At 39.9% G+C, this 27,655-nt stretch overlaps 1 protein-coding gene and 1 non-coding gene across 2 annotated transcripts; both read left to right on the forward strand.

Annotated features, from left to right (window-relative positions):
- The first annotated feature begins 10,672 nt into the window (after positions 1-10,672).
- Positions 10,673-10,745, forward strand: trnak-uuu (transfer RNA lysine (anticodon UUU)). Its single transcript has one exon. It is a non-coding gene; the product is annotated as a tRNA-Lys (tRNA).
- Positions 10,746-11,161: 416 nt separating this feature from the next.
- Positions 11,162-26,400, forward strand: LOC134640966 (solute carrier family 25 member 36-A-like). Its single transcript, XM_063493098.1, has 7 exons — positions 11,162-11,617; positions 14,257-14,421; positions 15,803-15,880; positions 18,086-18,186; positions 21,663-21,729; positions 22,966-23,255; positions 23,348-26,400. Exons 1-7 carry the CDS (start codon positions 11,577-11,579, stop codon positions 23,539-23,541), a joined length of 936 nt encoding a protein of 311 aa, XP_063349168.1. The 5' UTR covers positions 11,162-11,576; the 3' UTR covers positions 23,542-26,400.
- Positions 26,401-27,655: the final 1,255 nt, after the last annotated feature.

The raw sequence follows: 27,655 nt of genomic DNA on the forward strand, positions 1-27,655 counted from the left end.
GCCAAAAAGTCATGCTTAGAGCACTATTTCTTTATCACATGGAAATCCAGACATGCTGTTGAAATTGCTCTTTCCTTTCTAATATAAAGATATCTCTGGCATTAAATGCATAGTTCATCTTCTTTACAATGACAGAAGGGAGCGCTTCACTGGTCCTTTAAGATCAAAGTGGGATGTATGTGGTTCGGTATTTAAAAGAGTTTGACAGCCCTGCCCTAGAATATCAGTAGGTATATAGTGTATTGCAAAACAATAAGGCGACTCTGAGTTTGCATGTTCCCACTGTGTCTGCGTGGGTTCTTTCTGTTTACTCTAGTTTCCTCCCACAGCTCACAATAAAAAATAAATATCATCAAAATTTGCAGTCCTGTGTGACCTTCTAATGATAGAGACAAGTCCAATTTAATTTCTTTGTCTTTCACAATCACTGTTCAAATGTAACTTTCAAAAGTAGTTTTAAGTATTTCGCAGGAAAAGAGACACTCCTTTCCTGAAACATACTTGCAAGTTAGGCAAAATTAAGCTTCATAATACAGCCTCCACCCTGAAAAGTACAGTGTACGTATAATGTAAAATGGAGAAATATTGTTTGTTTTGTGCAAAATTACCAAGAAATTATGCAGTACTTAAAATTAATTATGGAGTACTTAATTTACTAACAGTATATTTATTTGTTTCCTGTAGAAACCAGATTTGTTACCCCCTTACTCTAGCTTGCATACAATTAAGTATCTGTAGTTAAATATAATTAATATGTAATATCAAATAAAAGAGAGCAACATAATACATAAGACCATCACAATAATCTGATTAAGTGTAAATAACAGTAAATACTAAATGTTGAATGTTATTGTTCAGCACGCAAGACCGACAGCACACAATGTGCTTTGAGGTCGTTGAAATTCCTTTTAATTACAGGGGAATTACGGCCTTAATCATAGGCTATAATATGAAGGGTTACCCATACTTTGTAAAGGTAAGCCTGAAACATGCTAAGAATAAGCATGAATGGTCCAAAAGTCGACATGCAGAGATAGTTAATGACATTCAGAAATTAATTTAAGTTACTTCAGCCGTTAAAAAATCACCAGCAGTGGAGCGCACTGAATGACATTAACTCAAACTTTAAATTCTTCTTATGTAGGAAACAACAGCAGCCACAGTTTAAACTAAATGAAAGCACAAAGATTCTGCTGTTATGCGTTATTTTCAGACTTCTATTGAGAAATATCAAAATTTAAACATAGTTTTTTTGTGTTTTCTTTGGGGTTTTTTTTTTTTTTTTGCCAAAGTCAGACATATTTGATGCAGTTCTAAAAGTGCCATTACACTTCCTTTATGATTTAAATGAAAATGTCACCACTGAAAAGTTTTGAAAAATGACACGATTGGTTCAAAGTTAATGGTCCGTTTTTTTTCTAGACTACTGCTGACAGTGTCCCGCAGCGCTGCCGTCTGGCTGCCACTAATCAGTGTCACCCTGCCTGCAGCACACCACTGTCTGCTCATGTGGTTAACGAATTCTGCAATGACTTAACTCGCATTCAGTCTTGGCCGAGGCGAGACGCTGAGGCTTTTGCTGATAACAACATCTTATTTCAGGACGCATTTTTAGTCTCCTTACCTGCTTAACTAACAGCTCCATTGTTTATTTCAGTGTTTTCAGCCTTTGTCTACCAAGACAAACACACTAGTCAGTTCATCGCTGAATGTGATGTGGATTTAGTGGAGTCAATGTGTTTTAAGAGTGAAAAGTTACATTTTGCCGCAATCAAATTTAAATTCATCAAATATCTGTACAGAAGATAAAGAATATAAGAACATGAGTATAAAAAAAAAATACATTTCTCGACAAGAGAGAACTCCCACTCTTGGTCTTACTAGGTAGTGATCATGAGATAGTCAAGAATGAAAGGGATCCTAGAGATCTTTAAATAAAGTTAAGTGAAATTAAAATTCAAAAATAATCACACTTTCATCTCGTGGTTGAGAGAACAATAAGTTTCATTAAAAAGTTTTTTCATCAAAAGTTTCATTTTTAGATCATCTGCTGTGGTTTAACTGTCGGAAAATACCTTTGTGGAAGTTTTAGGGACATTCCAGTGTCAACAACCCCTTTATGGCATTCACTTGTGGTCAATGTTTCTTACAGATCTGTTATTGTTTTGATCTTCTGCTCTTAATGTTTAGTGTAGTTGTCATTTTTTACTGATCAAGGGACATGTCTTGTCATAAATCCTTAATCAACCAATTAGCATAAGTTAGCCAAAATGCCAATTTTGCAATCAATATCTTTCTTGATCTTTCTGAAACTAAAATACAGTGACATTGTTTTTTGTCTGGAAGCAGGTTTTTAGCTCCATTCACTCCTATTCAATGAGGATTTCTTGTAACTAGAGCCAAACCACAATTCTGCTATCCTGGTTCCTGCATGGGGCTCACAGTTGCTAGGCGAAATCAGTCACAAAGGAGTTGCCACGCTAAAAACCACCTCGTGATTGCTTTGGATACCCTGATCGCCAATAGTTTGCATGGAAGATGCCAGATTATATGCAAGCACTCACTCACTAACTAGTAGCTGACTCGTAATAAAACTTGAAGAATATTCACCAGGCAGAACCATCTTCTTTTCCAATTTGTGTTGCACGTTTCACAGTCTTCTTAGTTTGTAGACAAGTCAAATAGAAACTGCCAGAGCAACCTCCTAGCAACCAAAACAATTGCAAGGAGAGAAAAAAATGAGGTGACCCTTAAACTTTGTCCCGCACAGCTAATATGTAGATGTAAGAAGGTACTTCCTTGCCCTCACTTCACTGTATGTTTGTTAATACAATGGATGAGTAACCCCAAATTCTGTTACACCATTGTTCAATAACCCTTTCCTTTGAAAACGTTTGAAACGTTTTCATGGAACAAGCTGAAACGACTGTCAGCCACTGGATCAGCATTCTTGGAGGAAGCTCTCAGGCCCTCAGTGGCTCATTGTCTGTAACTTCCTCCTGCTTCTTCTGCAGTAATATCTGAAGGTACGGCAGTCATATGAGCAGAGCTGTTGAACGTGCAACCACTTAACTTGAACAGTTTCCTTCCCACTCTACTCTGCACCAATGGAAGTCATGGGATGGGGATGACAGGGATTATGCGGGTGATTGGGAATATCATGTCTGTGCTCATGTGTGTGCGTTTGTGTTGCCACGTGAAAACCTTTAAGAAGTTAACTGAGCAAATGTGTACTATGTTTGAGTGTGTCTTTTTTACAATAATGCTAAGGCTGTGCTAATATGATTTCATAAGAATTCAAATCACGCTTGGGGATCAGATGTGTGTGTGTGTGTGTGTGTGTGTGTGTGTGTGTGTGTGTGTGTGTGTGTGTGTGTGTGTGTGTGTGTACATCATGAGATATGGGTTGGCAAGAGACACACTGAGTCTGAGAGACTGCAGTGTGTGTGAATTCCTGACATCCCTGATTGATTTTCAGTGAATCACGAGTTTCATTCTTTGCTATGTGAATGGAGGAGATTATATAACACTGTCTTTCTTGTTTTCTTTTTCCCCCAATTAAACTACAAGAATGTCCTTATATGATTACTCCCCTCTCAATAAATGTAAAATTATGGCTTTACCTTCAGAAAATAAAACATCTTTATATTTAACTTAGTTGGAGACTCTAGATTGTATTATACGTGTTACCAGTCTAGCTCTAGAGAGGGCACGGTTAGATCTCAGTTACACAGGCCTAGAGACATGTCGGCATTGGAGATGCAGAATTTTTTCACCCAGATCTAGCTGTAGAGAAAATTTAAAATGCGCAAATTTTTAAGTGGTGGATGTTTGCATTCAAAGTAAAACTTTGGCATTGCCACTGCAACCATTACTGCGAACCACTGCAATATGCTAGCAATCAAAGCAATTGCATGGAGATTTCGGGTCCAGCACCATATAGCGCTTTGCAACCAATTTCATGCTAATGACTGCCAGCAACCTGCAGCAATCACTTACTAATTGGTTGGGGAGTTTACATTTTTCCTACTGACCAGTGGTTGCCAGATATTCGCTAACTGGTCTCTAAGCCTGTATAACTGGGCTTAGTTTGTGAGCTAAACAGATGTTGCGGTCTCCAGATGATGTCCTAACCTTTTATCTAGTCCCACCAGTAGAACCAAATTTGAAAAAGTTAGCAGGTTAAAACACACACTTAAGACTGTGAACACGATAAACACTGAAACTATGTGTTAGCACTGAAAATTGTTTACTTGTTAACATATTGATGTTAGAGTGCCGAGCATAATTGCACCTGGAATACTTTTATGATAATTGAACGGCTGATTTGGGCAGCATTAGCATGAATGCTAATGCTAATGTTTTAGCTAATGCTTTAGCTAAAGCCTTGAACATAACACTTTAAATTTACATAATGAATTTATGTTCAGTAGTAAGGTTAAATATGTTTAAGTCAACATGACTACATCATTTGTCGTGGCTGTCAATAAAAAAAAAAAACCAGTACAATATTAATATATTATCAGTAATTTGATGTTGAAATAGCCCCAGACAACTGAATCAAATTTCTAGGATTTCCTTATCTGGATGATTGAGCATGTATCAAAAAAATGTCACAGCGGGGTACACCGGTGTGCTGTGAATTGTGGACCCAAATGCAGACACAAAGGGAGGCGGAGCTTGACTTGAGTTTCAAACGGAAAACAAGCCTTTATTATGGAAAATTACAAGAAACCAAAAACAAAGCACCAAGGATAGTGGCGAAAACTAAACCAGAACCTAAACTGGGAAAACTATGAGGACTGTGGTAACTATGACAACTATGAAGTCTATGACAACTATGACAAGACATGGAGGAAGGTAACACAGATGACCCAACAAAGACAGAATGAAAACACACAGACTAAATACACACAGGAGGTGATCAGGAGAAGTGGAAACACATGGGAAAACAGCTAACACAAATGAATATCATGACGGCACAGGGAAAAATAACACTAAGCACAATGAACATAGAAACAAGACTTTCAAAATAAAACAGGAAACATAACGAGATGCTGACATGACACGAGCTTGACTACATGAAACACATGAGAGACTAAGACTAACATGGTGGACTGACGAAGAGCGCGAACACTGTAGAACATACAGAGGGAAAAGGGAACTGGAGATGAAACATTGAGCACAAAGAGAGACTTATAAATTAGAAGTTATAGGAAACGAAACTGGAATAAAACTCAACTGAATCCTAACTAGTAATGCCAACACAAGAACTTAACATATGAACATGACAAGATGCAGACATGACACGAACTTGGTAACGTCAACCACACAGACATGAAACAGGACAGGTTAGACACACGAACCAACACTGGGGGTGAAGACACAAAAGGATCTAATAAGGAGGAACTATAACTGAGGACCTAGGAGCTAACGATGATTAAATGGACCAAAACATAAACAATGAAAAACCAAATACAATGAAACTCAAAACACTGGGTCACACAACCCAGGACCATGACAAATAAGTTAGTATTTTGCACTTCCTGTTCCCTTTTCTCAAACTCATTTGTTGTTTTGAATGTGATTTCAGGTACATGAATGACATTTTCACATCTTGTTTTACCACATAAAACACACAAGTAAATATCCCAGTTATACAATGAAACTTGTATATTGTGTTATAACTTGTAACTTGTGTATATAACTTGTAACATGTGTTAGAGGTAAAAATAAGACACAACGACTGACAGTCTTGGTCATTGTGTCCTTGGGCAAGACACCTCACCCACTGCCTACTGGTGGTGGTCAGAGGGCCCGGTGGTGCCAGTGTCCAGCAGCCTCGCCTCTGTCAGTGCGCTCCAGGGCAGCTGTGGCTACAATGTAGCTTGCCATCACCAGTGTGTGAATGTGTGTGTGAATGGGTGGATGACTGAATGTAGTGTAAAGCGCTTTGGGGTCCAAAGGGACTAAGTAAAGCGCTATACAAATACAGGCCATTTACCATTTAAATCAAACTGCTGAAATTGCGTGGGATATTCAAAGTCATGATGTTGAATTCAGGGAATTAGTGGTGATGATGTTGTATAACTGTACTATACTCAGTGTTTTATCTCTTTTGAGTGTATTCACTCTCCAGAAATCATAAACTTGGTGTAAGTTTGTGGAAAATATCTTGCTGAATAAAACATGTATGTGTCATAACTTTTTATTTCTTAAAGCCTAAGAGAATAACCAATTAGCCCTTTGTCAAACAAACCAGGACAATGCTAACTTTGAGGCTGACCTATGAAAACCATGATCCCTGCAGCGCTCTATACACTTCTTTGTAGCAGAGAGGATCCCATTGTTAAAAACAATGAAAACTGTTGGTTTTCTTCTGCTTTTTCAATTGCATTTTGCTTTCAGACTACTTTGTCATGTTAGTCACCGTCTCGGTTTCTTCCTTTCCTGTTCAAGCCAACTTTTCAACCACATACCTACCTACCCATAAATCAACACAGTGAGCTAAGTGGAGTTTGGGTATTTGGATGGCTTCTCCGTTGTAGCCTCTTCCTAGGTTGAATTCCTACAATCGATATAATCGGAACAATAAAATTAGCAACAACAACAAAAAAAAGATGCCAGCCATCCTGGAGTTTAATCAGGGCTTAAAGATGCCAGGCAGCATGTGAGTACAGCGTGGTTATCTCTGTAATGAGTGACTATGCGAGTGTCACATGTGCTCCACACATAAACCCAGTGCCCTGGAAATGGTTAAACTTTAACTGGCATTACCCTAATAAATTTCACTCATGTACAAAAGAAAACATCTATCTTATCTCCACAAAACAAAACACACGATTTCAGGCCATATAATCTCTGTGAACTGTGTTCTTGGAAATACTGCAGGTAAACTGTGTAAGTGGTAAAGGCATGTCTGTCCGTATGTCATTTGTCTTAATTATAGAAGTTGAGCTGCCCAGGTGATCAAACAGTTGTTTGATCATTCATGTGTTTACTGAGCATGTGCGTTCCCGACATGTTTTAAACACAGCAGTGGTGTGAAAGGTCTGCTTTTCTTCTTCTTCTGCAAAAAAGAGTCAGTATTCAGAGTAAAATACACATATTTTCTGTAGTAAACACATCATTTATTGCTCTTGTGGTGGCCAAAGAACTGCACATTACTGCACAGTCATACACGAATACCTGTATTTCCTATATACAGCATATAAACTAGTCTCCTTATACGGTGCACAGACCTTGCCAGGGATTACTTCAGAGAGGGTTTCCCCAAATCAATTTTCTTTATAAGGGAGCACCCTAATATGGTCTCCGCCAAGCTACACAGTCACTGTGTCTCCCTAATACAGTGGGTGCAGGAACCTCTGGGGTCAACTCAGGGGGACAGTGACCTTTTCAGCTGCTAACACAAATGGATGAAGTGCTGCCTTCTTTTTCTCTTCCTTTAAATTACTGCAGTTGGATAGATATAAGAGCTAAAGATATCCTATATACCCTAAAAGTGAGCCCCTGGTTGTTTAAACAAAGACAACAACACTTTTGCTGAACCAAAGCAATCATGTGCCAACATGCCATATAGTTAAATAACGTCATATAGTGATTGGACAGGAAAAGTATCGTTCAATGTATCGAAATAGTTAGCTTAAGTTGGCTAAAATCAGCTACCATCACAAAAGGGGTCACATAAGAGCAATATTAAGAAACCGAGTAAATCCTGATAAGTGCGGTAGGTTTAATCCCCAGTCTGCATATAAAATAACCGACTGGCCACAGGACTGCTTTGCACGCTCTGTACGCGATTTGTCATTTTTTTCAAGACGTTTTTGTTGTTGTTGTTATCGTGTTTGTGCTCAGAGGTTAACCAAGAGTCACAAAAAAATGTTTGCTCTCAAAGGTCAGACTAACTTTGTATTTGACTATTTCCAGACAAACCAGCAGGAAGACACCCACCCAACGCTGTTTGCCTCTGCACTGACAGCCAACACAAACACACCGAAAATACATTTTCCTCCCAAACAGACAGCAAAGGAAAAAAAATCTGTACTTTGGCTTGTGCGAAGGGTTGGCCTGTCTAGTTTGAAGAGTTTGTGCAGAGTCAAAACTTACTGCTGTAGAGACAAACTTTTGGGAGACAGGTCTTCCTACTATGCAAGAGATCTTGTTAAGAGGCAAATCGCATTTACTTTTGTAAATAGTAATCGACATAGTAAATGCACAACCTTTCAAAGATGTCCCAATAAAGAATCAGTCTGTGGGAGCAGGACAGATCACATAAAGGTAGTAATAAGAACCCACGCGGAGTGAATCATGGTTTAACTACCTTACTGTGTATCATTAGAGCAGTACAGTAGATAGTTAAATAGAGAGTATTGGTTAGACTGAGTTATCACTGATTTGAGGGAGCTGGAGGCAAGGCAAGTTACTATAGCCGGATGGCTCCAGGGAGATCAACATAGGTTGGCTCACTACTTTCACCAAAACTAAAATACACAATATGGAGAGAAAAAATGGACCCCACTGCATAATCTTTGAATTCAAGTGTTTTCAGTTCCACAAAATCAAACACTTGCTCATGCAGTTTGTAATTTTTTGTTAAAGAAAGATTCGTAAAGGGCTCACTGGATTTAAGCTAGCATTGCGACAAGTCAGTTCGTGAAATTTCTTCTCTCCTAGATATTCCAGGATCAGCTTTAAGTGGTATTCATTACAAAGTGGAAGTGTTTGGGAATCACAGCAACTCAGCCACAAAGCTTCAGACCACATAAAGTTACAGAGTGAAGTGCTGAGGCACCTCTGGCATTAACATCGGCACAAGTCACTTGTCACTTCCTGTGTTCTCCTTAAGAAAGAATATATTTTGAGAGTTGACATAAGACGCAGCCTCACAAAACCATTAGTGTGGCTGTAGCTACTGACTTATCAGATCGTACCGTAAGCTGCAAATTAAAGAGCAGATAAATAATAAGATTAAAAGACGTGAATGTAATCTTTTTTTCAGCTAATAAAAACTCAGTGAAAATCAGCTTTATACATAGATTTTTAGTTGTTTTCCTTTTAACAACATATAAGATTTGGTTTTGGATTCTATACTAATAAAAATCTCATAAAGGCTACCAGGGCAAATTGCCCTACAAACGTTTCTGTGGTTTTACGTCATATATTGTCATGTACATGACAACTGAGTTATGACAAAAATGCTATATGAGTAGTGCAGTTCTGATAGAGGGCTCCTCTGTGTCCAGAAGATGTAAGAAAACCAAATGCTTTTCTTCCCCCCCTCCCTCCTTTTTAACAGTCAGACAGTAACATGATTACACGAGAAACTTGGGCACATGATCTGACCTTAAGTTCAGCTTCATCTCTAATTATGAAATTAAGCGGCGCATGGATTTTATTCTGCTGCCCAAATTGGAAAACCTCATTTGAGTCTCTGGCGAGAGTTTACCTTTTTCTTTTTCCCCTACACTCACACACACAGTTGCCCATAGTAAATGCACAAAGAAACTCTGTACGAAATATTTGGGTTGCACATGGATCCAAACTGGATTGAGATCCAATGAGCCCATAAGGGAACAACATTTTCCCCGCGTCTGCATTCATCATATCCTACATGCCATACATCAGTGGCAACAGAAGGCCCTTTCTTTTAAAGACTGCAGGATCCAGTCTAGTAGTTACATAACATAGCCACTGCATTACAGCCAGAGAAGATGCAAACCACCTTTAGCTCTAAACCCTCCCAAATGGGGACCCTTCTAACTACCTACACCTAGAAGGGGCCTATCTTGTGGGTTTGGGGGCATGATACATTAACTTTAAGGGGTCACATAAGGAATATATGTTAAACAAACAGGTTATTCAGAATTAACTAAAGAGTTGTGATTATGAGTTGATAGCCAATGCCCACACAGTTAGGTATATGCGTGTGTTATTATATATATATATATATATATATATATATATATACAGTATATATATATATATATATATATATATATATATATATATATATATATATATATATATATATATATATATATTTGGATCATGGCTACCTTTTATTTGACAAGCCACTAAATTATCAACGTGTTGTGTCCTCAGTCATGACAACTGATTGGAAAAAAAAAAAAGCACGGTGATGATTCAAGTCAGATGGCAGCAGTGAATGTAAACAGTAGCAGAACTGTAAAAACTTTATTCTACTGTTAAACTACTTTAAACTACTGTTTATTCCACTGTTGCGTATTTGTCACTTGTTAAAGTCTAAGCACTAGTCATAAACGTGCTTCAGCTGCGTTTCTAAGCACAAAAATCCAAGGACTTCTTTTCCGACTTATCTCAGGAGTAATGTCACTTCCCTGTTCTGCAGTCGGACTTCTGAGGTATCTGGAACACAGCATTAAAACTTAGGCCCCAGAAAAAGCAATTGCTGAGGTCATTGTGGTTACTTAACATCTTTTATATACAGTCTGTGATCACAACACTAACAAAAGTTACTGCATAGATGATTGCATTAAACAAAAAAATGGGAGGAAGGGAAATAATAAATCCTTGTAACTGCAAAACTACTCTAGGTGTTATTGCATTTTTAACCATGGGAGTTTCGTTTTTAGAAACTGAACTACAGATTTGATGGAGAACTAAATACGTCGAAGCTACCACTGCCAGAGCCCGGATAGCTCAGTCGGTAGAGCATCAGACTTTTAATCTGAGGGTCCAGGGTTCAAGTCCCTGTTCGGGCGACCGAAGTTTTAAATATGGAGACTAAACACAATGCTGGTGGACGCTGAGCATAAACAAAACCCAAACTACAACTATATATGCTACTCCTACCCTACCCTACCTTCCTACTACTACATGCTATGAACTTTATGAGTCGTGATTATGTAGTTCTGCAACTCAATGCTGTGACTTGTATTCAGCCATTGTATTCATTTATGTGAGTGCTTTATCCTGGTGTCCTACTGTAACCTGAACGAATCCAAATAAAAGCTTTAGATCAGCCTTGTTCTACGTTACATCAGCTCAGCTCGTTTCTCTGAGTCCAGTGACGATCTCTAACGACATCACGTGAAAGAATAGTGACAGGGCGGGCTCGCGGGATCCCTCAGCCAATCCGCTCCTCTGTTTTGCGGCTTCCCATTCGACGATAAACATTGCGACGTGACCCGCAGAGCTCCTCAGTGAGGCAATAGCACGTCAGCGGGACAGAGGCCGAGTGTAGTCCACAGTTGATCTTATTACCACAAGACTGGAATTACCCGACAACATTAAAGACACGCACACTTTTACGGTGAAGCAGTGTCCCGTTCAGAAAGGAGAAGACGCTGTCCTGTCGCTCTGACGTTTGCCATTACCAACGCACTCCCGCTAGCCGTGGCAGCTAGCGCGAGCTAGCTAAGTTAGCTGTTACATACCCTCGCTTTTACCACGCAGCTGACCTCCACCACAACACAGACCTGCTGAGTAACATTTGCTTGCTACGACGGGGTCGACATTCCCCCGTCTCTTCACTTACGTTCCCGTTGCCCCCTGTGTGGTGCCCCGTGGACGGTTCCCGAATATGATCCACAATGAGTCAAAGAGATACCTTAGTTCATCTGTTTGCTGGAGGGTGAGTATATTCCTATGTCGTCAGAGCGGGGCTAGCTAGCCACACACTGTGAGTTAATTGCTATCGCTATAGACGCTGTAGCTGTCCATTATGCGATATCTGTATTGATGTTTTGTGTATTTTGGCTTTGGGTAGTTGCGTAAAGGTAACCCAGAGATAACTTTTTGCATCACTGTTAGATGTCAGCTAATCTTGTCCTCACGTATGCGCACTCGCAGTTTTCTCAATGACATTTCAATGTATGAATGAAATGGCTTTTTACGAACACACGGAAGTCTTCGTCAGAGTTGTGTATTATCATATATTATTTATAGCTACGATCGGGAAAATTTTGGCTTTAGAAAGCCGGCGTCTTTAAACGGCTGTGCGCCTTGTGTGCAGCAAAACAAATGTGGGCAGACTCCCAGTAAAGGTCACTCGAAATAGTGACATCTCAACTATGTCAGCGTATCTTAACTATAGGCTTGTATCAAACTTGTTTTCCAAAGCATATTCGGTATATAGCACGTTCAACTCTGATTGAATCACAGTCTGGGACTGTTACGAAAGGGTGTGAATCAGCAATCCTGTATTTTCGCAGATCCGTGAATTTTGCAGAAACGTTCATCTTCCCTCTGAAAGACTGACCTGGTACACAGTGAAACACTAGAAGTACTAGTGTTTCAGCACTAGAAATGGGCAAAGGGATCATTTATCAGCTTAAATGAGCTCTTTGCTTCTCTTTAACAACATGCAGCAGTTTATTACACTGACATAGCCTAAACTAAACCATATTTAAGAAAAGCACAAATAAGAGTTCTTCTGCTTTTGTAGGCCTGAACATGTTGAGTGGGTGTTATCTCGTTAAAGGAGTCAGTTTTTGCATATTAAGCTGTAGTCGTATGATGTCTCCGATGTCCTGCTTTCCCTTTATATACAGTAATTATCTGACTCTTGATTACATCACCTCTGTTAAAAACTGTGTTTTGGGGACTTGCTCTCCCTGTTTATCTGTGTGTGTGTGTGTGTCTCTCTCTCTCTCTCTCTCTCTCTCTAACACACAGACACACACACTCTCTGTTTTGGTATCAGTTGAAAATTAACTTTAAGTGTAGATAACTGCTGTTTCCAATTCTTTTGCTATTGCCTAGCCTAAACTAAACCTAACAGGACCTGACCAATACAGTCCTGTTAGGCTCAGTTTATTTATCGAGTTCATGTAGATAATATTCTTGTGCTTTGTCGATGCAGTTTGTTTTACTTTTCGTACCTGACTGTGCGTTGTACAGTAAAATCGGAGTGTGTACACACAGTGTTGGTCTTTCTGCCTGTACACACTTAGATCATGCAGTTGGAGTGAATTGTAAAAGTCATGGTTTAAACCTGCTGTTTGAATATTTGTAAAAACTGTAAAAAAAAAAAAAAATAATAATAATAATAATAACAGTATGTTTACAAGATATATTAGCCACCTTATCTTTTGTACCTCATGCTTATAAAAAAAGCCTGTCTTAACAATTCAAAATTAGCAATACTTTGTGTGTTCCTGAAGATTGCAATGAACATGGTGTAGGCATTAAGATCATTTAGAACATCAATGATATATTAGTTCTCTTTTCACATTCAGTTTCATTACAATTATACTAAAAAGTCATACATTTAACTTGTCCATCCCCATAATCTAAGACTGCAGCGTTAGCTTTGTACACATAAAATGAGGTCGCCTTTAGTTTCTGTAAAACATAATTAGCTGTCATTGGTTGAAATAACCTAGCTGTATTACTACATTTACACTGTTCTAAGAATCCTCTTCTAACCATGACGATCTAAACCAGGTTTCCAATGTTTTCTGCACTTAGTTTTCTGATATTAATGGCCACTCAAGTATAATGAGATTTATTTTTATATTTGAATCTGCCTGACAAAATCCCCTTGTTGTAATTCTAAACGTTTAGCTGCTGCAAACTGGCTACTCTTGGCAGTTTCCCTTCTCACCTTCCCCTCTGGCAGGATAACCAGGTTGCTGTAGTGACGCTGACTTCAGTGCTGATCCTACTGTGATCTTCAGATCCAATAAGCTTGCGAGTCATTCCAATCAGAACTGGCAGCTAGGGGAGCACTGGTTCACATGGCACTACAGCAGTGTAATTGATGCTGCAGAGGAGAACAAGGGGTACAACTGAAAGGCTCACTGGAGAGGCAGCTGATTAGGAAGAATTTATAGTATTCCAAACATATACGATTACTTATGCTTCAGAGAAACTAATGATACATCTTTGTCCTGATGTATGACATGATGTATACAAAGTGGGGCTGGCTGGGCCCGACTTTGAAGCCTGCTAAAAAACAGAAGTATTTTTATTTGTTTCCTAGTTTATTAAAATCCACATATCTAGGAATTTTAAAATGGTGTGGTGCTAAATGAGAGCATGCTGTTACTTCCCAAGAAACACAAAGCATTCCTGGCTGGCTTTCTATCCCAACACTGTGCTTTTTCTTGTCTACATGCCTGGGATCTTTAGAATTCCACTCACCACACCGGGTGATTCGTTTAGGCAACGCTTTGCGGATCTTTTGGTAAAGAATACAGGAACTGTTTGTGCCAATTTTATCTGTTGTGCTTTGCTGGATCACCTCAGCCTTCTCTGTTTTTGCACCAGATGTGGGGGCACGGTAGGAGCCATATTGACTTGTCCACTGGAAGTAGTGAAGACCCGTCTCCAGTCATCCTCCATCACCCTCTATGTGTCTGAGGTTCAGCTCAGCACTGTCAATGGGGCCAGCGTGGCCCGCGTGTCTCCACCGGGCCCCCTGCACTGTCTCAAGTGGGTATCTTTTAACATGTCACACACATACGCACAGAGCATATTTTGACATTGTACATAATGTTAGCATTGCTTTGAATTTGCAGCTTACAGTTATTTGAGCTAAAATGAGTGGAGCTGTTCACATGTGTATTCAGTGGTCTGTACTCTCCCCGAGAGGTTGTTTAATCTGGCCAGTGCCCCCCTGGCAAAGCCACCCTCTCCCTGAAATGCAACTCCACAATAGCAGCCTTTGGGAGAGGCACACACAGGAGAACACACTAGTTGCTTTAGTCAAAGAGGACATTTCACAGCAAATCCAACTGTTACCATTTATTTATCTGTGATTTTATTTGTGAAACTAATCATCAGTCGCAGTATCTGTTATGACAGTCACAGCAATACCATACAGATTTAGGCAGAGGGTGTAGTGGTTTACACATTGGACTAACACGTTAATGATCCCTGGTTCAGTCCCAGAATGAGACACAAATCCCAAATTTCAGGTTTCATTAGCATCCGATGTAAAAACCAAACCCATTGTGGCAACCCAAAAGCAGCATTGCCCAGTGGTAACTTTAGAAGAGGAACGAATGCTACTCTGAAAAAGTGTGTTTGATGGCAGAGTGCCACCTTTCCAGTTTAGTCATATGGGAGTTGCCAGCTGCAGCTTTGCTCTGCAGGATGTAGTGTATTCCTAACTTATTCATGTTTTATATGTTCTCCAGCTGCCGCTGAGTACAGACATTGTTGACATGTTGGAGGCTGTAGATGAAGGGGTGCGGTCAGCAGGCCTGTGTGAAAACACCTGGCTACCCCTGCTAACTAAAGCTGAAACTGCACACCAGTATTTAGACCTGATTCATGACTGGAAACTGAAACTCTTCAGCTTTTGGAAGCTGTTGCCAAAGACTGAGAAATGAGCAAAATCATACCACAATTTCTGGCTAAAGGTTAATTATTACTACTTGTAAATCTCACGTTGATTTGGGTGAAAACAACCTGCAGTATAGCACATTGGGTGCTGCCACTGTTTAAAGTGGTGGAGTGCTCCTAATCCTTGGAAACAAACTGAGACATTGTGTTTTATTGTGTGTCCCCCTAGACCTTGCGGTGTTCATTACACACGACAATCCAAGTGTTGGAGTGACAGTTTTTGCTATTCTTAGATCGCTTGCTTGTTTTAGGGCTTTGAATCTAGGTTAAGGTTCCACACAGAGGGTCTGGGTTGGTGATGTGGTGAGGGGGGGTATAACAAAACTGTAATGACTATAAATAGGGCTGGCACTCTGGGATTGTCTGACTGGCATCATCTTTAGGAAACAACTTTCTGTCAGATAACCTTGGAGTTTTGTGTAATACATTGCTTCTAATCCACATATTTCTGTGTGTGTGTGTTCAGATTGATATTGGAGAAAGAGGGACCTCGCTCTCTCTTCAGAGGCTTGGGGCCAAATTTGGTGGGTGTGGCACCTTCCAGGTAAGTTATCTAATACGTTGTGTTTTTCTTACTGTTAGCATTACGTACAAAATCACGACCTGATATACCCGTGTTAGTGTTGTTCCTGCATCATCATAACATAGGTCCAGGATCAGTATTACAACTAAATCACGTTGTCTGAGCATTCAGTTAGCATTAGAATTTAGCTAACGGCAAATGTCACTTGCTAATATATTTATTATATTGGCATATATTTATATAATATGGTTATATATTGGCATATAATATATTTATTATATTATAATGGCATTTCTTGTTCCTTTTCCCCCCCCCGCATTGCAAAGCTATGACATCACAACAGTATGGCTGGTCAGTTGCCATATTGATCCTGGAACATCAAACGGTGCTTTTATCTATATCCAAGCACTTTTAGCTAACATCACAAACACTCACACTCTGATGCAGTAGGGGCAACTCGGGTTGGTAGATGACCAGCACGACCAGCTCTACCACCTGAACCACAGCCGGCCCATGAGGGGCGGAAAGAGACTGTTAGTCAAGTACTAGTTTAATAGTTATAGTTAATTCTATCATCATTATTTGTTGTCAGTTTCCAAACATTGTAGAGTGAAGCTGAACAGATAAAATTGTTTGCTCTGATGGTTTTAGTTTTATCTTTTTTCTCACTATCTTCCTGCATTATTATTTTGACCATCCATAATCCTCCATTTCATCTTTCTGAGTCATTCCCAGATGATGAGTATCCCGCTATGTTCAGCTGCCAATTTTCGAACATGTGTCCTCACGTTTACTGGTTAATAAGATTCCGAATTCATGGGTGAATTAATGACTGTTAGACAAGAATATTTCCACCACCTTGTTTTAGTTGGTGTGAGGTAATTCTTTTGAAAAGGTGTCCTTGATCTACTCCAAATATTTTTATTGTTACTGTTGCCAAGTAATTGGCCTCTGATGTTCCTTTTTGACAGCAAAGGCCTTTCCTAGCATCATTTCCATGCAGGTCAAATTTGTACAGCCATGTTCTGATTGTAGATTAATCCATGTGCACACAGTAAGCTGCAGGAGTGCAGGCGTATTTAAATTGTGGTTTTCGATCATCTTCTGCACTCCTTGCTGGTATTGTAGATATTTTTGTCTATATTGTTATATAGTTTGATATCATCAGCTCATATAGCTCATAAACCATGAACTTTTGACAACCTTGAAGAATCAAGAGCACTAAAAATACTGTGTGCTTTAGAGAAATGTTGGTTTAAGTATATTGTAAAAAGTCTACAGCTCCATAGCCTGTGAAAAACAGTTGTGGTCTGTAACTACTACAACGTTTGCTGAGGTTACTTGGTGACGAAGAAGAATCAGGGATCCACACTCATTAAGGAGCCATTCATCGTCATGGCATTCTCAGCAGTTTGTGCACCACTGACTTCATGGCGACATGTTCACATAGTCTAAGCCTGGGGAAAACTTCTAACCAACTGCCATAATAGTTTCATTTCATTAACCGCTCTGACTGGTAATGAGAGAAGCAAAGTGGTGACTAATGGCAGTGGGCAGCAGCTAATGCTGCAGCAAGCAGATGCCAGTGCTAAGCATACACTAAGTGTTTTGTTAGAGTGTTAAATGAACAAATGGTTAGGTAGAGGAAAGGAAGGAAAAGAGGACTCCTGAGTGGAGATTTAACGAAAACCAAACAAGGACTCGCACTACAATGTGACGGATAAACTCCAAACATCATTAAAAGTCTGACTAAGCACATTTGGAAAAACCGGTGTACAAATGAACCAGATGGCGCGCAGCGTAGTGCCATTACTGGAATAAAAGCAAAAGCAGCGCTCCTATTTAGACACAAGTGTGAACATGATCATTATGACCATTTTAATTAGTGAAAACAACTAAAGATAATTACTGCAAATAAATGAAGGCATGCTTTTTTTGCTGAAAGCCTTATTTGTCTAACTAGGCTGATTTGCTGAGAATATTAGTTCTGCTCTTGGCTTTACACCTAATGAATTTTTAAACCCCATTAAACTGAACCAGACACGAGGCCAGTTGTACACTTGTTAATGCAGTGTAATTGATGAGCTGTATTGCTACTGGAGGCAGTGGCTCAGACTAATTAGTTGTGCACTGAAATACAAAAACATGGCATATATAACTTGTTTTGCCTCATTCCAGTTTAACACATGCTGACCCCCTTTTTTTGTCCTCCTTTTTTACTAATAGAGCAATCTACTTTGCTGCTTACTCCACTGCCAAAGAGAAACTGAACGGCGTGTTGGAACCTGACTCCACACAGGTGCACATGGTGTCGGCTGGAATGGCAGGTAACTACGTGTCTGCAAAAAAGTCTTTTTTAAAGTCATAGTTAAATTAGTTGCATAAAACACTCCCGAGTCTTTTTCTTACAGTCTTCTTCTATGTATTTAAGGTTTTAACTTCCTTGCCTTAGTCTTAAACTTAAAGAATCCCCACAGTGGTGGTACAAAAGACTACTAGTACCTACTCTACTTAACTCAACTTTACTCTACTCGGTTTCAGTCATTTTCCATGATAAATGACTACCACCTAATATGCATAGGGTCGTTATAGCAACGTGCCCGAAAGTCCATGGCGTCATTTGTATCCAACAAACAACACGACAGCGGGTGATGGTGATGCAATACCTGCTGCTCAGTGTAAGGCTTTTTCAGACTCTGGGACCACCGTGTTGTTTTTGTGTAGCCGTTTCCCTCGTTGCTGGATTTCAAAAATGGCGTTTCTGATTTTTGTAAGAGTGGCTCTCATGAGTCATTGAGTTACACCACTGACTGGCCAATCAGTGGCATGCAGTCTGTTGATGTCACATTTCCAGAACCATAAGTCAGTTTATTTGTACATATGAACACTGGAGTCTGTGAAGAATGACTCGCTTTTGGAACCAGCCTCAAGTGGCCAATGTGGGAACTGCAGGTTTTGGCACGTGTGTGTTTTTTGTTTTGTTTTATTTAAATTAGCTTTTGTTTTTTGTGCTTTCTTTTTTTTTTTTTTATCCAGCACAAATATAATCTCTTCATTCTTAAACTAATTTGGTGGTGCAATAAAGGTCAGACTGCAAATCTGAAAAGCACATCCATATCGTTTCCTTAAAAACTATAGAGTTTTAAATCTATAAAGTCTTTTTCATTGCAGTAAATGCCTACGTTTTTTCTTTAAATAAGAAAATGCTAAGGAGAAATTCCTATGTCAAAAGAAGAAGAAGGAGAAAACTAGAGGTGTTTTATGCAACTAGTTCCCAAGGCATCAGACAGACATGCATCATCATGTCCTGCTTTTTAGAAACTAAAATAGCAATTGTTTCTAATGTTGTGAGCATATTGATCTTGTCTCTTCAGTGTTGGTAAGCTTCCACAAATAGTCATGTTACATGAAAGTTAAAGTGGTAGAACTAATGTTGTATCAGATTTATAAGGTTTGATTAAAATCCAGTTCCATAAAAGTTGTGACATTGTGTACAATGTAAATGACAACAGAATACAATGATTTGTAAATCTCATCAACCCAAATATTGTTCCCAGTAAAACATTTAAAAGATATGAAATGTTCAAATCTAGACATTTTACTGATTCATCAAACATATTAGCTCATGTTGAATTTGATGGCAGCAACATGCCCCAGAAAGTTGGGTAAAGACAGCAGAAGGCTGTAAAAGTCAATGGAACTAAAAAGAAACATTTGGAGGAACATTTTGCAACTAATTAGGTTACTTGGCAACAGGTCAGTAACATGATTGGAGCATGATGTTGAAGAGCATTTTAGAGCGCCTTTTTTCAGTTTTTCTGAAATAAAGAGGGGCAGCCTTTCACCAGTTTCCAGGAAACAGTGTCTACAAATTTCATCATACTGTTAATCAGACATTAAATATCTCATCATCTACAGTATATTAAATCACTAAAAGAGCTCTAAAAGAAATCCCTATGCACATTGAACAATCAATACTGGATCTTCAGACAGAACTTCAGTAAAAACAGGAATGATTCTGTCATGGAAATCAGTGCATATTGCTAATAAAATAAATAAATAAAATAAATAATAAAAGAGTTTCTGAGATTTTCAAATGCATTGCATTCAGTTTTATTTCGATTTTACTGCGTCCCAACTTCTATGGAATAGGGGTTGTAGGACACAGTTGAAAATCCTACAGGCATCACTTGTGTTTCTTTACTATTTGCTGTGTGTGTATGGCTCCCTTTGCAATGCTGATTAAAATAAATGTGTTATGAGGTCAGATTTAAATACCACACCACAATTCTCTGATGCCTTGCATGTCAGGGGTGGGTTATCTGCTCTCAAGTGGCTGATTCTTTTGGGAATAATAAACCTGTATGATATGGGTCAGTCAGACTGCTTCACTGTGTTTCTGGGTGAATCCAAAGTTCACATTAACACCGCTTATAGCACACCATGACCTAGACCTTTCAGCAAACCAGTCAAGGTCAGCGTCACTACATTTCCCTCCAGCAGCAACCAACATAGAGCTGCCTGAGCTGAAGTGACAGGTGACGAGGTGTTAACAGTCATCTCATCTTTACATAACACACATAGCAGAGGCTAGAGCAGTCTTCTGCTGTGGATAGCAGCAAGCAGGAAGAGTAAGCGTAAATGCTAGTCTTTAAGCCTCAGGATGGTTGTGCATTCAATGATTCCTCGTTTATACTATTCCCACAGTATTTTAATTTATTTAATAAAATATAAATATTTGGTCTCCATGTATCGATATAATATCACCATGCAAAAGATTGCGATACTATGCTGTATTGTTTTTTTCTCCTTCCCTACCACTAACATTTAAATACAAATATTAAGATGTATGGAATATGGATTGCATAACCTAGTAAAAATCCGAATGGCAGGTGAAAGATGACATTAAGAGGCTCTGTATATGAGTGTAAAGTGTAATAGACAGTGCAGAGTGTGTTCAGTTTGAAATAAATTGTTAGCAGATGATTCTCTGCTTGACACACTTTGATATGATGGTTGAGGAGCTGCAGAAAGGCTCAGTAAAAATAATAAGATAATGCAGAGCTTTTCTAGTAGAGCTGAAAATGAGCATAACCGTCCCTATTATCCCTTAATCCTTCAGAACTGCAGGTATCCATGCAGCATTGTAGTTTTGCAGTACTCTCGCATTAAACTGTTATTTTTATGTAAGGGGATTTATTTCAATCAATGAACAGCTGTTCTCTCCCGTCATATCCATTCTGCTGTCTTTGTGTCTTTGTGTCTGTGTGTGTGTGTGTGATTTCACATGACGTTGTGCATTATGTTAAATCCTGCGGGGTGATGGTGGGAATGGGATCTTGAATGGTTGCATGCCGGGTCTTTTCGCAAACACACAAGCCCTGTGTCTGTTTTAGGCTTTTACTCTACCGTAGCTCTCCTCTCGCAAGGGCATGAGACCCCCGCACCACCAGGGGTCTCTAGCTGCATCTGTGAGGAGTTACTTGGGTCAGCGTGAGTACTCGCCACAGATCTGTGCTTCTTCTTATGTCTGGTTCTTCTTTCTCTAACTCTCACCTAGCTCATTGGATAAGATGGAGTTTTTCTCTCTTTCTTACAGCTGTTAGCATGACATACAAATCTTATAACATGCAGTTTCCCCTCCACTTGGGGCTACCTGCTTTTGTGGCTTTGATTTATTTTTATTTTTTTTACTAAAAGAACCTGTTTATACTTACTTTACTGTTAGCATCTTGAGAATTAGCTTATCATATTTCTTAATTTTCTAGAAGAGTAACCTTGTTGTGTTTTTTACCCTCTTTAGGTTTTACAGCCATCACTGCAACCAATCCAATATGGCTCATAAAGACGCGTCTACAGCTGGATGCAAGGTGAACACTTCATGTAGCTTTCTTTTTCTTTCTTTTTTTATCTGTTGCACTGATACGCGTCACCACACAGATATTTGCTGTCATTAAAGAACATGTCGCTATCTTTATTTCTGAATCCTCCTTCGTAGTTTAAACCAGTTCTATTGAAAGAGCGCTGCTTTTGTTTGGATCTTGTGCAGCTCGCCTGGCTGGGTGTGGTCTGTCTTTCATAACCATAAAGCTTCAGGCTTTGACTTTTCTTTATTTTACATGTACAGTAGGTTTTAGAAGTACTTGTAAATCTGACTCTGAAACACTAAGAATGAAGGAGCTGTTTGTTCAGATATTGGTTGAATTTAAAGAGATCATATCAATGCTCTGCATTTAGCTTTAAGTGTTTTCGTGCCCTTCCCACGAGGCTTGCTATGCAAAACGTGGCCAAACTGACTAAAGGTTAATTGGCATGTGCTTCATTGATCATAGAACAGTTTTCACTTTACACACTCTAATGTGTTTTCAGTGTAAATGTAAATGGTGAACTGGAGACGAATCCTGTGCTTTTGTACCTTCTGCAGTGTAATCGAGGAGTCCATCTTTGCAGGAGCTTTGCTTTGTTCTGTAAACGGGTGGCTTTGTTTGTTTTGTTGAGTAATGTTACCCGGACAAAGGTTAAATTTCATTTGTGTGGAAGTCAGGTGGCTCAGCTTGCTCAGCTCCCTGTTTTATGTTTTATATTCTTAGCAACTGTGTGCAGTTTTTCTTTCGTTTAGAGGTTTTGGGGGGGGGGGGTTCTGTTTGTTTTTTGGGGGGGGGTTTACCCCTGAGCCATGAAAAGCTGATGTGGTATTGTCGTCACCCCGCTGGGCAGATGGGTGGGCGGCGTGAACACCCACGTTTGTGACTTGAGAACGAGTCACCATAGGATTTTCAAATTGATACCACAGGTGTGTCTACTGAAGATCTCTGAGGTCGAATCTCAGTGATCTCGACCTCAACATCAAGGTCAGAGGTCAGGTTTTCTGAAAGTCATCCAGGATTCTGAGCTTGATATCATAGGTGTAACTAATAAGAGGCTGAGTGGCTGCTGGAATTGTTAATTATTTTACATACTGTGCTCTGTAAATGCAACTTCTGTACAATATCTCTTCATCCCTCCTTAAAGTCTCTGAAGAAGAGCAGTTTTTTCTCCAAATCCACGGTGAGAGGAAGCAGTATGCTACACAGCTTGTAATCCCTCCATTTTTCTTGTGTTTTCAGGAATCGAGGCGAGCGAAGGATGAGCGCTTTCGAGTGCGTGCGTCAGGTGTATCAGACAGACGGCTTTCGGGGCTTTTACAGAGGGATGTCGGCATCCTACGCCGGCATCTCAGAGACTGTGATCCACTTTGTGATCTATGAAAACATTAAACGGCGCCTCCTGGAGGCCAAGGCACCACAGAATATGGACGAGGAGGAGGATTTGACAAAAGATGCTTCAGACTTTGTGGGGATGATGCTTGCTGCTGCCACCTCCAAGACTTGTGCCACATCTATTGCTTACCCTCATGGTGAGAGGCTGTTATTAGCTGTTCTCATCTGGATGTCTGATCACTCCCCATTATGTTCTCTTAACCACCCTCTCTCTTGTTCAAATTTGCAGAAGTGATTCGCACGAGACTACGCGAAGAAGGCACCAAGTACCGCTCTTTCTTCCAGACTCTAACGACAGTGCCCAAAGAGGAGGGCTTCCGCGCCCTGTACCGCGGTCTCACCACCCACCTGGTACGCCAGATACCCAACACGGGCATCATGATGTGCACCTACGAGCTGGTAGTCTACCTCCTGAACGGTTAAAGTCTCCCCACCTCACCCCTTCCTTTGAGACACTTTATGTAACACTGCGCCCATTTGGAGAAAGGAGACCCAGAGCACCTGCACACCAGCTAGCACAGCTAACAGCCTGCTTCCGGAGACAACACCTCAACTGCTGTCTCGGTGACACAAGACAACATGAGCGGTCGTTCATTAAAAAAGTCTGGAGTTTTGATGTATAGATAAAGAAGGAGTGTCAGAAAGATCTTTGCGTTGGTTTGGGCATCGAGGTTTAGCAGTGGCAAAGAAGTAGATCCCCTATTTTCACTTTTATTCCATCCTTTTCTCCATTCTGATGTAAACTTCCTTCCTTATGAAGAAAGAAGCTAACTTCCAGTATATTCTGTCTCTTAACATTACTAATAATGAAGCTCCGTAATACCGAGTGAGCATAGGACCATCTTAAGTAGAAAGCTTAGATCCAATCCTCATGATCGCTTTCTTTTAAAAACAGTTTAGCTCTAGTGCATAGTACTCCACATATCCCTCAGAGAACCAGCAGAAATGCAGAATACAAAGGCCCCGAAGTTGATAGCTTATCTCGATGTGCATCACAGAGGTTCTGAGAGCGAGGAGGAATCAGGGGTTTGTGGCTCACAGAGGGAGGTGGATGGAAGAAGACGTGCCTTGTGTGAAGACTGTTGAGCAGCTGGAGATGCATCTCTGGCTGATCTATAACAACAAAAAGTCAAGTCATACACTGGTGTTGTTTGATTTCAGGTGCCCCTCAGTCACCGTTTTACATATCATGAAGGTAAATGCAGTCACCTGCTGGTTTTCAGCGTCCCTCACACTGACTCTGATATCATCCAATTGGTTCAATTCTGTAAACTCACCAAACTAAACAACAGTATAGTCCACTGCTCTAACTGCTGCTGTGGTTCATGGTGTGAAGTAAAAACCAGTAGAGGTAACTAAGCTTAACAGACTGTGACATAGATGCAGATAAATAAATGAAATAACTACCTAACGTGATTGTATTTGTCGGGCCAATTTAGTCGAGATGCAGACGTGTAGTGTGTTTTCTTTACTGGAGCACATGGTAGTTGTTACCATTCTCTCAGAAAACGTTATTGTTCTAATAGCGGCTTTTCTTTCTCCATAGTGCTCATCTCATTGTATTATAATTGTTTTTTCCCTTAGCTGGAAAATCCAGGCTAGTTTTCCTGGCGAGGACAATCCTCTTGAGTTTACACTGGAACACTTGTTGTACAGCTTAGCCAGCACGTGGAGGAGGTTGGCCAGGAATATTCTGTGTCATAAAACACACATTAATTAACTGCAGTTTAAAAACAAAAAAGAAGTTTGTTTTTGTTGATTCCCTATGATTTTTTTTTCAGTTGTTTTCAACCAGTTAGAAAAATCAAACTTTTTTTTGGGTGAGTGTGACCAGAGGGTCAGTGTGTTTTATGTCTTCTGTGGAAACCTTTGGGTTTTGCTTTTTTTGTTTTGTTTTGTTTTTTTGTGGCATCTTTGTTTAAACATTACAAACAATACAGTGTTTTTTTTTGTTTTTCTTGTTTTGTTTTGGTTTTTTTGCTGTGATTGTATTTATCCCGTTAACTTTCCTCCTGTTGTGACCCTGCTAAACGGTAATTCAGCCCACGACGCTAACAACGCGCATCTCGCTTTACGACCATGGCCCCACCCTTCAGATGTCTTTATCCAAACACTTCACCGCTCAGCTCTTGGTTTTACAGCACGCACAAAGGATGCTCTAGACTCTTCTTTAGACTCTCTGTGTTAAAGTGTAGAGAGAGAGTGTGTGTGTGTGTGTGTGTGTGTGTGTGTGTGTGTGTGTGTGTGTGTGTGTGTGTGTGTGTACGGGTTCGTACTATCCTGGTGGGGACCAAAATCTGACTTTTACTATCCTGGTGGGGACTTTCTGCACCGTGGGGACCAAAATCCAGGTCCCCTCGGGGTTGAAAGCAATTTTCACACTCAAAATGCGGTTTTACTGTCAGGGTTACAATTAGGTTATGGTTAGGTTTAGGGTAAGGGTTAGGGTTAGGCATTCATTTTTAATGGTTAGGGTTAGGGTAAGGGGCTAGGGAAAGCATTATGTCAATGGGATGTCCCCACGAGGATAGCAAACCAGACATGTGTGTGTGTGTGTGTGTGTGTGTGTGTGTGTGTGTGGCATACAGTACCATCAGCACACACTCTTGATGTCGTGCAAATCCACAGGTGATCTGTTGCTGCTAGTAGCGATCGGACAGTTGCGTATCATGGTGCTGGCTTCACTCACGTGGATTTTATCTGGACAGATAGTGTGAGCTGATTGTACCTAACCCGATTAAAGGGTCATTTCATTCAAATAAGAGAAAATCTTTCCTCATCTTTCCCCCTGACTCCTAAAAATCTGGAGCGTAAAAGTGCTAACGATGAGTACATTTTATTTTATTTTTTAAACTTCGGGTGATGTGACCCTGTACATGTGCATTTCTAAGCATCTCTTCATGTTATTTGTCAGATGAACCAATCTTGCTTTGTTATTCCTCAACCCCCACACATTTGCATTATGTACCAGTGAGTGTGTGTGGGGGGGTTTTGTTTTTTTTGTTTTTGTTTTTTTTTGCGTGCGCTTGCCCAGATCAGATTCCCATGTGTGTCATTCAGTTGTATTGTGTGAGCGAGAGACCTGCAAACAGTGTTGTTGTTGTTTTTTTTTGTTTGTTTTTTAAGTTAATCACTTGAAATTTTTGCCTTTTCCTGACGCTCTTTGTTGTGTTGCTCCATGTTGTCCTTGATGAGTCGGCTGTGAGTGCGACTCACTATGCATTCTCTCATAACTGTTTTTGTAAAACAAAGTGTCAATAAACCGGAAGGAGTGCAAATGTATTCTGCTGTCAGAACATCTTTCTTAACTACTCTGAAATACAATTTTTGTTAATAAATCTTTTTTCCTCCCCTTAAAGCAAATATTGGAATCTTTCGCCTGCTCACGCCTCTAAAATGCATCACAATAACATAGCATGTTGTCAGGATCTATCAAATTAGTATTCTTCCTAGGATTTGCAAAAACATATGAAACTATATTGGCAATATTTAGGTGTAATAAAGAGGCACTATCTTCTGTAGGTGGCTACATAAGATATTATACTGCAAAATGTATATAAATGGAAAGATGAGTGAATACCTAAAACTTAACGGGTCAACAACAGGGTTAGATAAAATTATGTACAGTCACTGGTCACTTTATTAGGTACACCGTATTACTGTTGGGTTGGCCTCCCTATTGCCTTCAGAAGTGTACGAATTCTTCATGGCAGAGATGAAATATGGTGCTGGAAACATTCCTCAGAGATGTTGGTTTGTATTGACGTAATGAAACAACGTCACACAGTCGATGTTGATTGGCCCAAAGGTGCTTTTTGGGTTTGAGATGTGGTGACTGTAAGGATATTTAAGTACAGCGAATTCACTGTCATGGTCAAGAAACCAGTTTGAGATGATCTGGACTTGTGGTGGATGGTGGATTACAGGGCTGGCAGCAGTCGTCAGAAGATGTGTACACTGTTGTCATAATGGGATGACATAGTCAGCAACAATACTCGGGTAGGTTGTCATGTTTAAATGATGCTAAGTTAGTACTATGGAGCCCAGAATTGTGGCAAGAAACTATCCACCAGCAGCCTGAATCACTGACACAAGGGAGGCAAACTCTGACCCTACCATCCAAGTGTTGCAACAAAAGTCGAGACTCATCACACCAGGCTCTATGTGATTTGTAGCCTCAGTTTCCTGTTGATAGGTGACAGGAGTGGTACCCATCTACTGCAGAGATGCCCTTCTGCTGACTTTAGTTGTAACAAGTGCTTCTTTGAGTTGCTGTTTCCTTCCTATCAGCTTTAACCAGTCCGGTCATTCACCTTTGACCTCTGTAATCACCCAGCGAACTGCCGCTTGTAATTTTCTCTTTTCCATTCTTTGTAAACCTTAGAGATAGTGGTGCGTGAAAATCCCAGTAGATCAGCGGTTTCTGAGCCACTCAGACCATCTTGTTTGGCACCAGCAGCCATGGTGCTAAATACCATGGTTGCTAAGAAGACAAATAAATAGTCTTCTTCCCCATTCTAGTGCTTAGTTTGAACTT

This window comes from Pelmatolapia mariae, linkage group LG14 (genome assembly GCF_036321145.2).
Source record: "Pelmatolapia mariae isolate MD_Pm_ZW linkage group LG14, Pm_UMD_F_2, whole genome shotgun sequence".
NCBI classification, from domain to species: domain Eukaryota; kingdom Metazoa; phylum Chordata; class Actinopteri; order Cichliformes; family Cichlidae; genus Pelmatolapia; species Pelmatolapia mariae.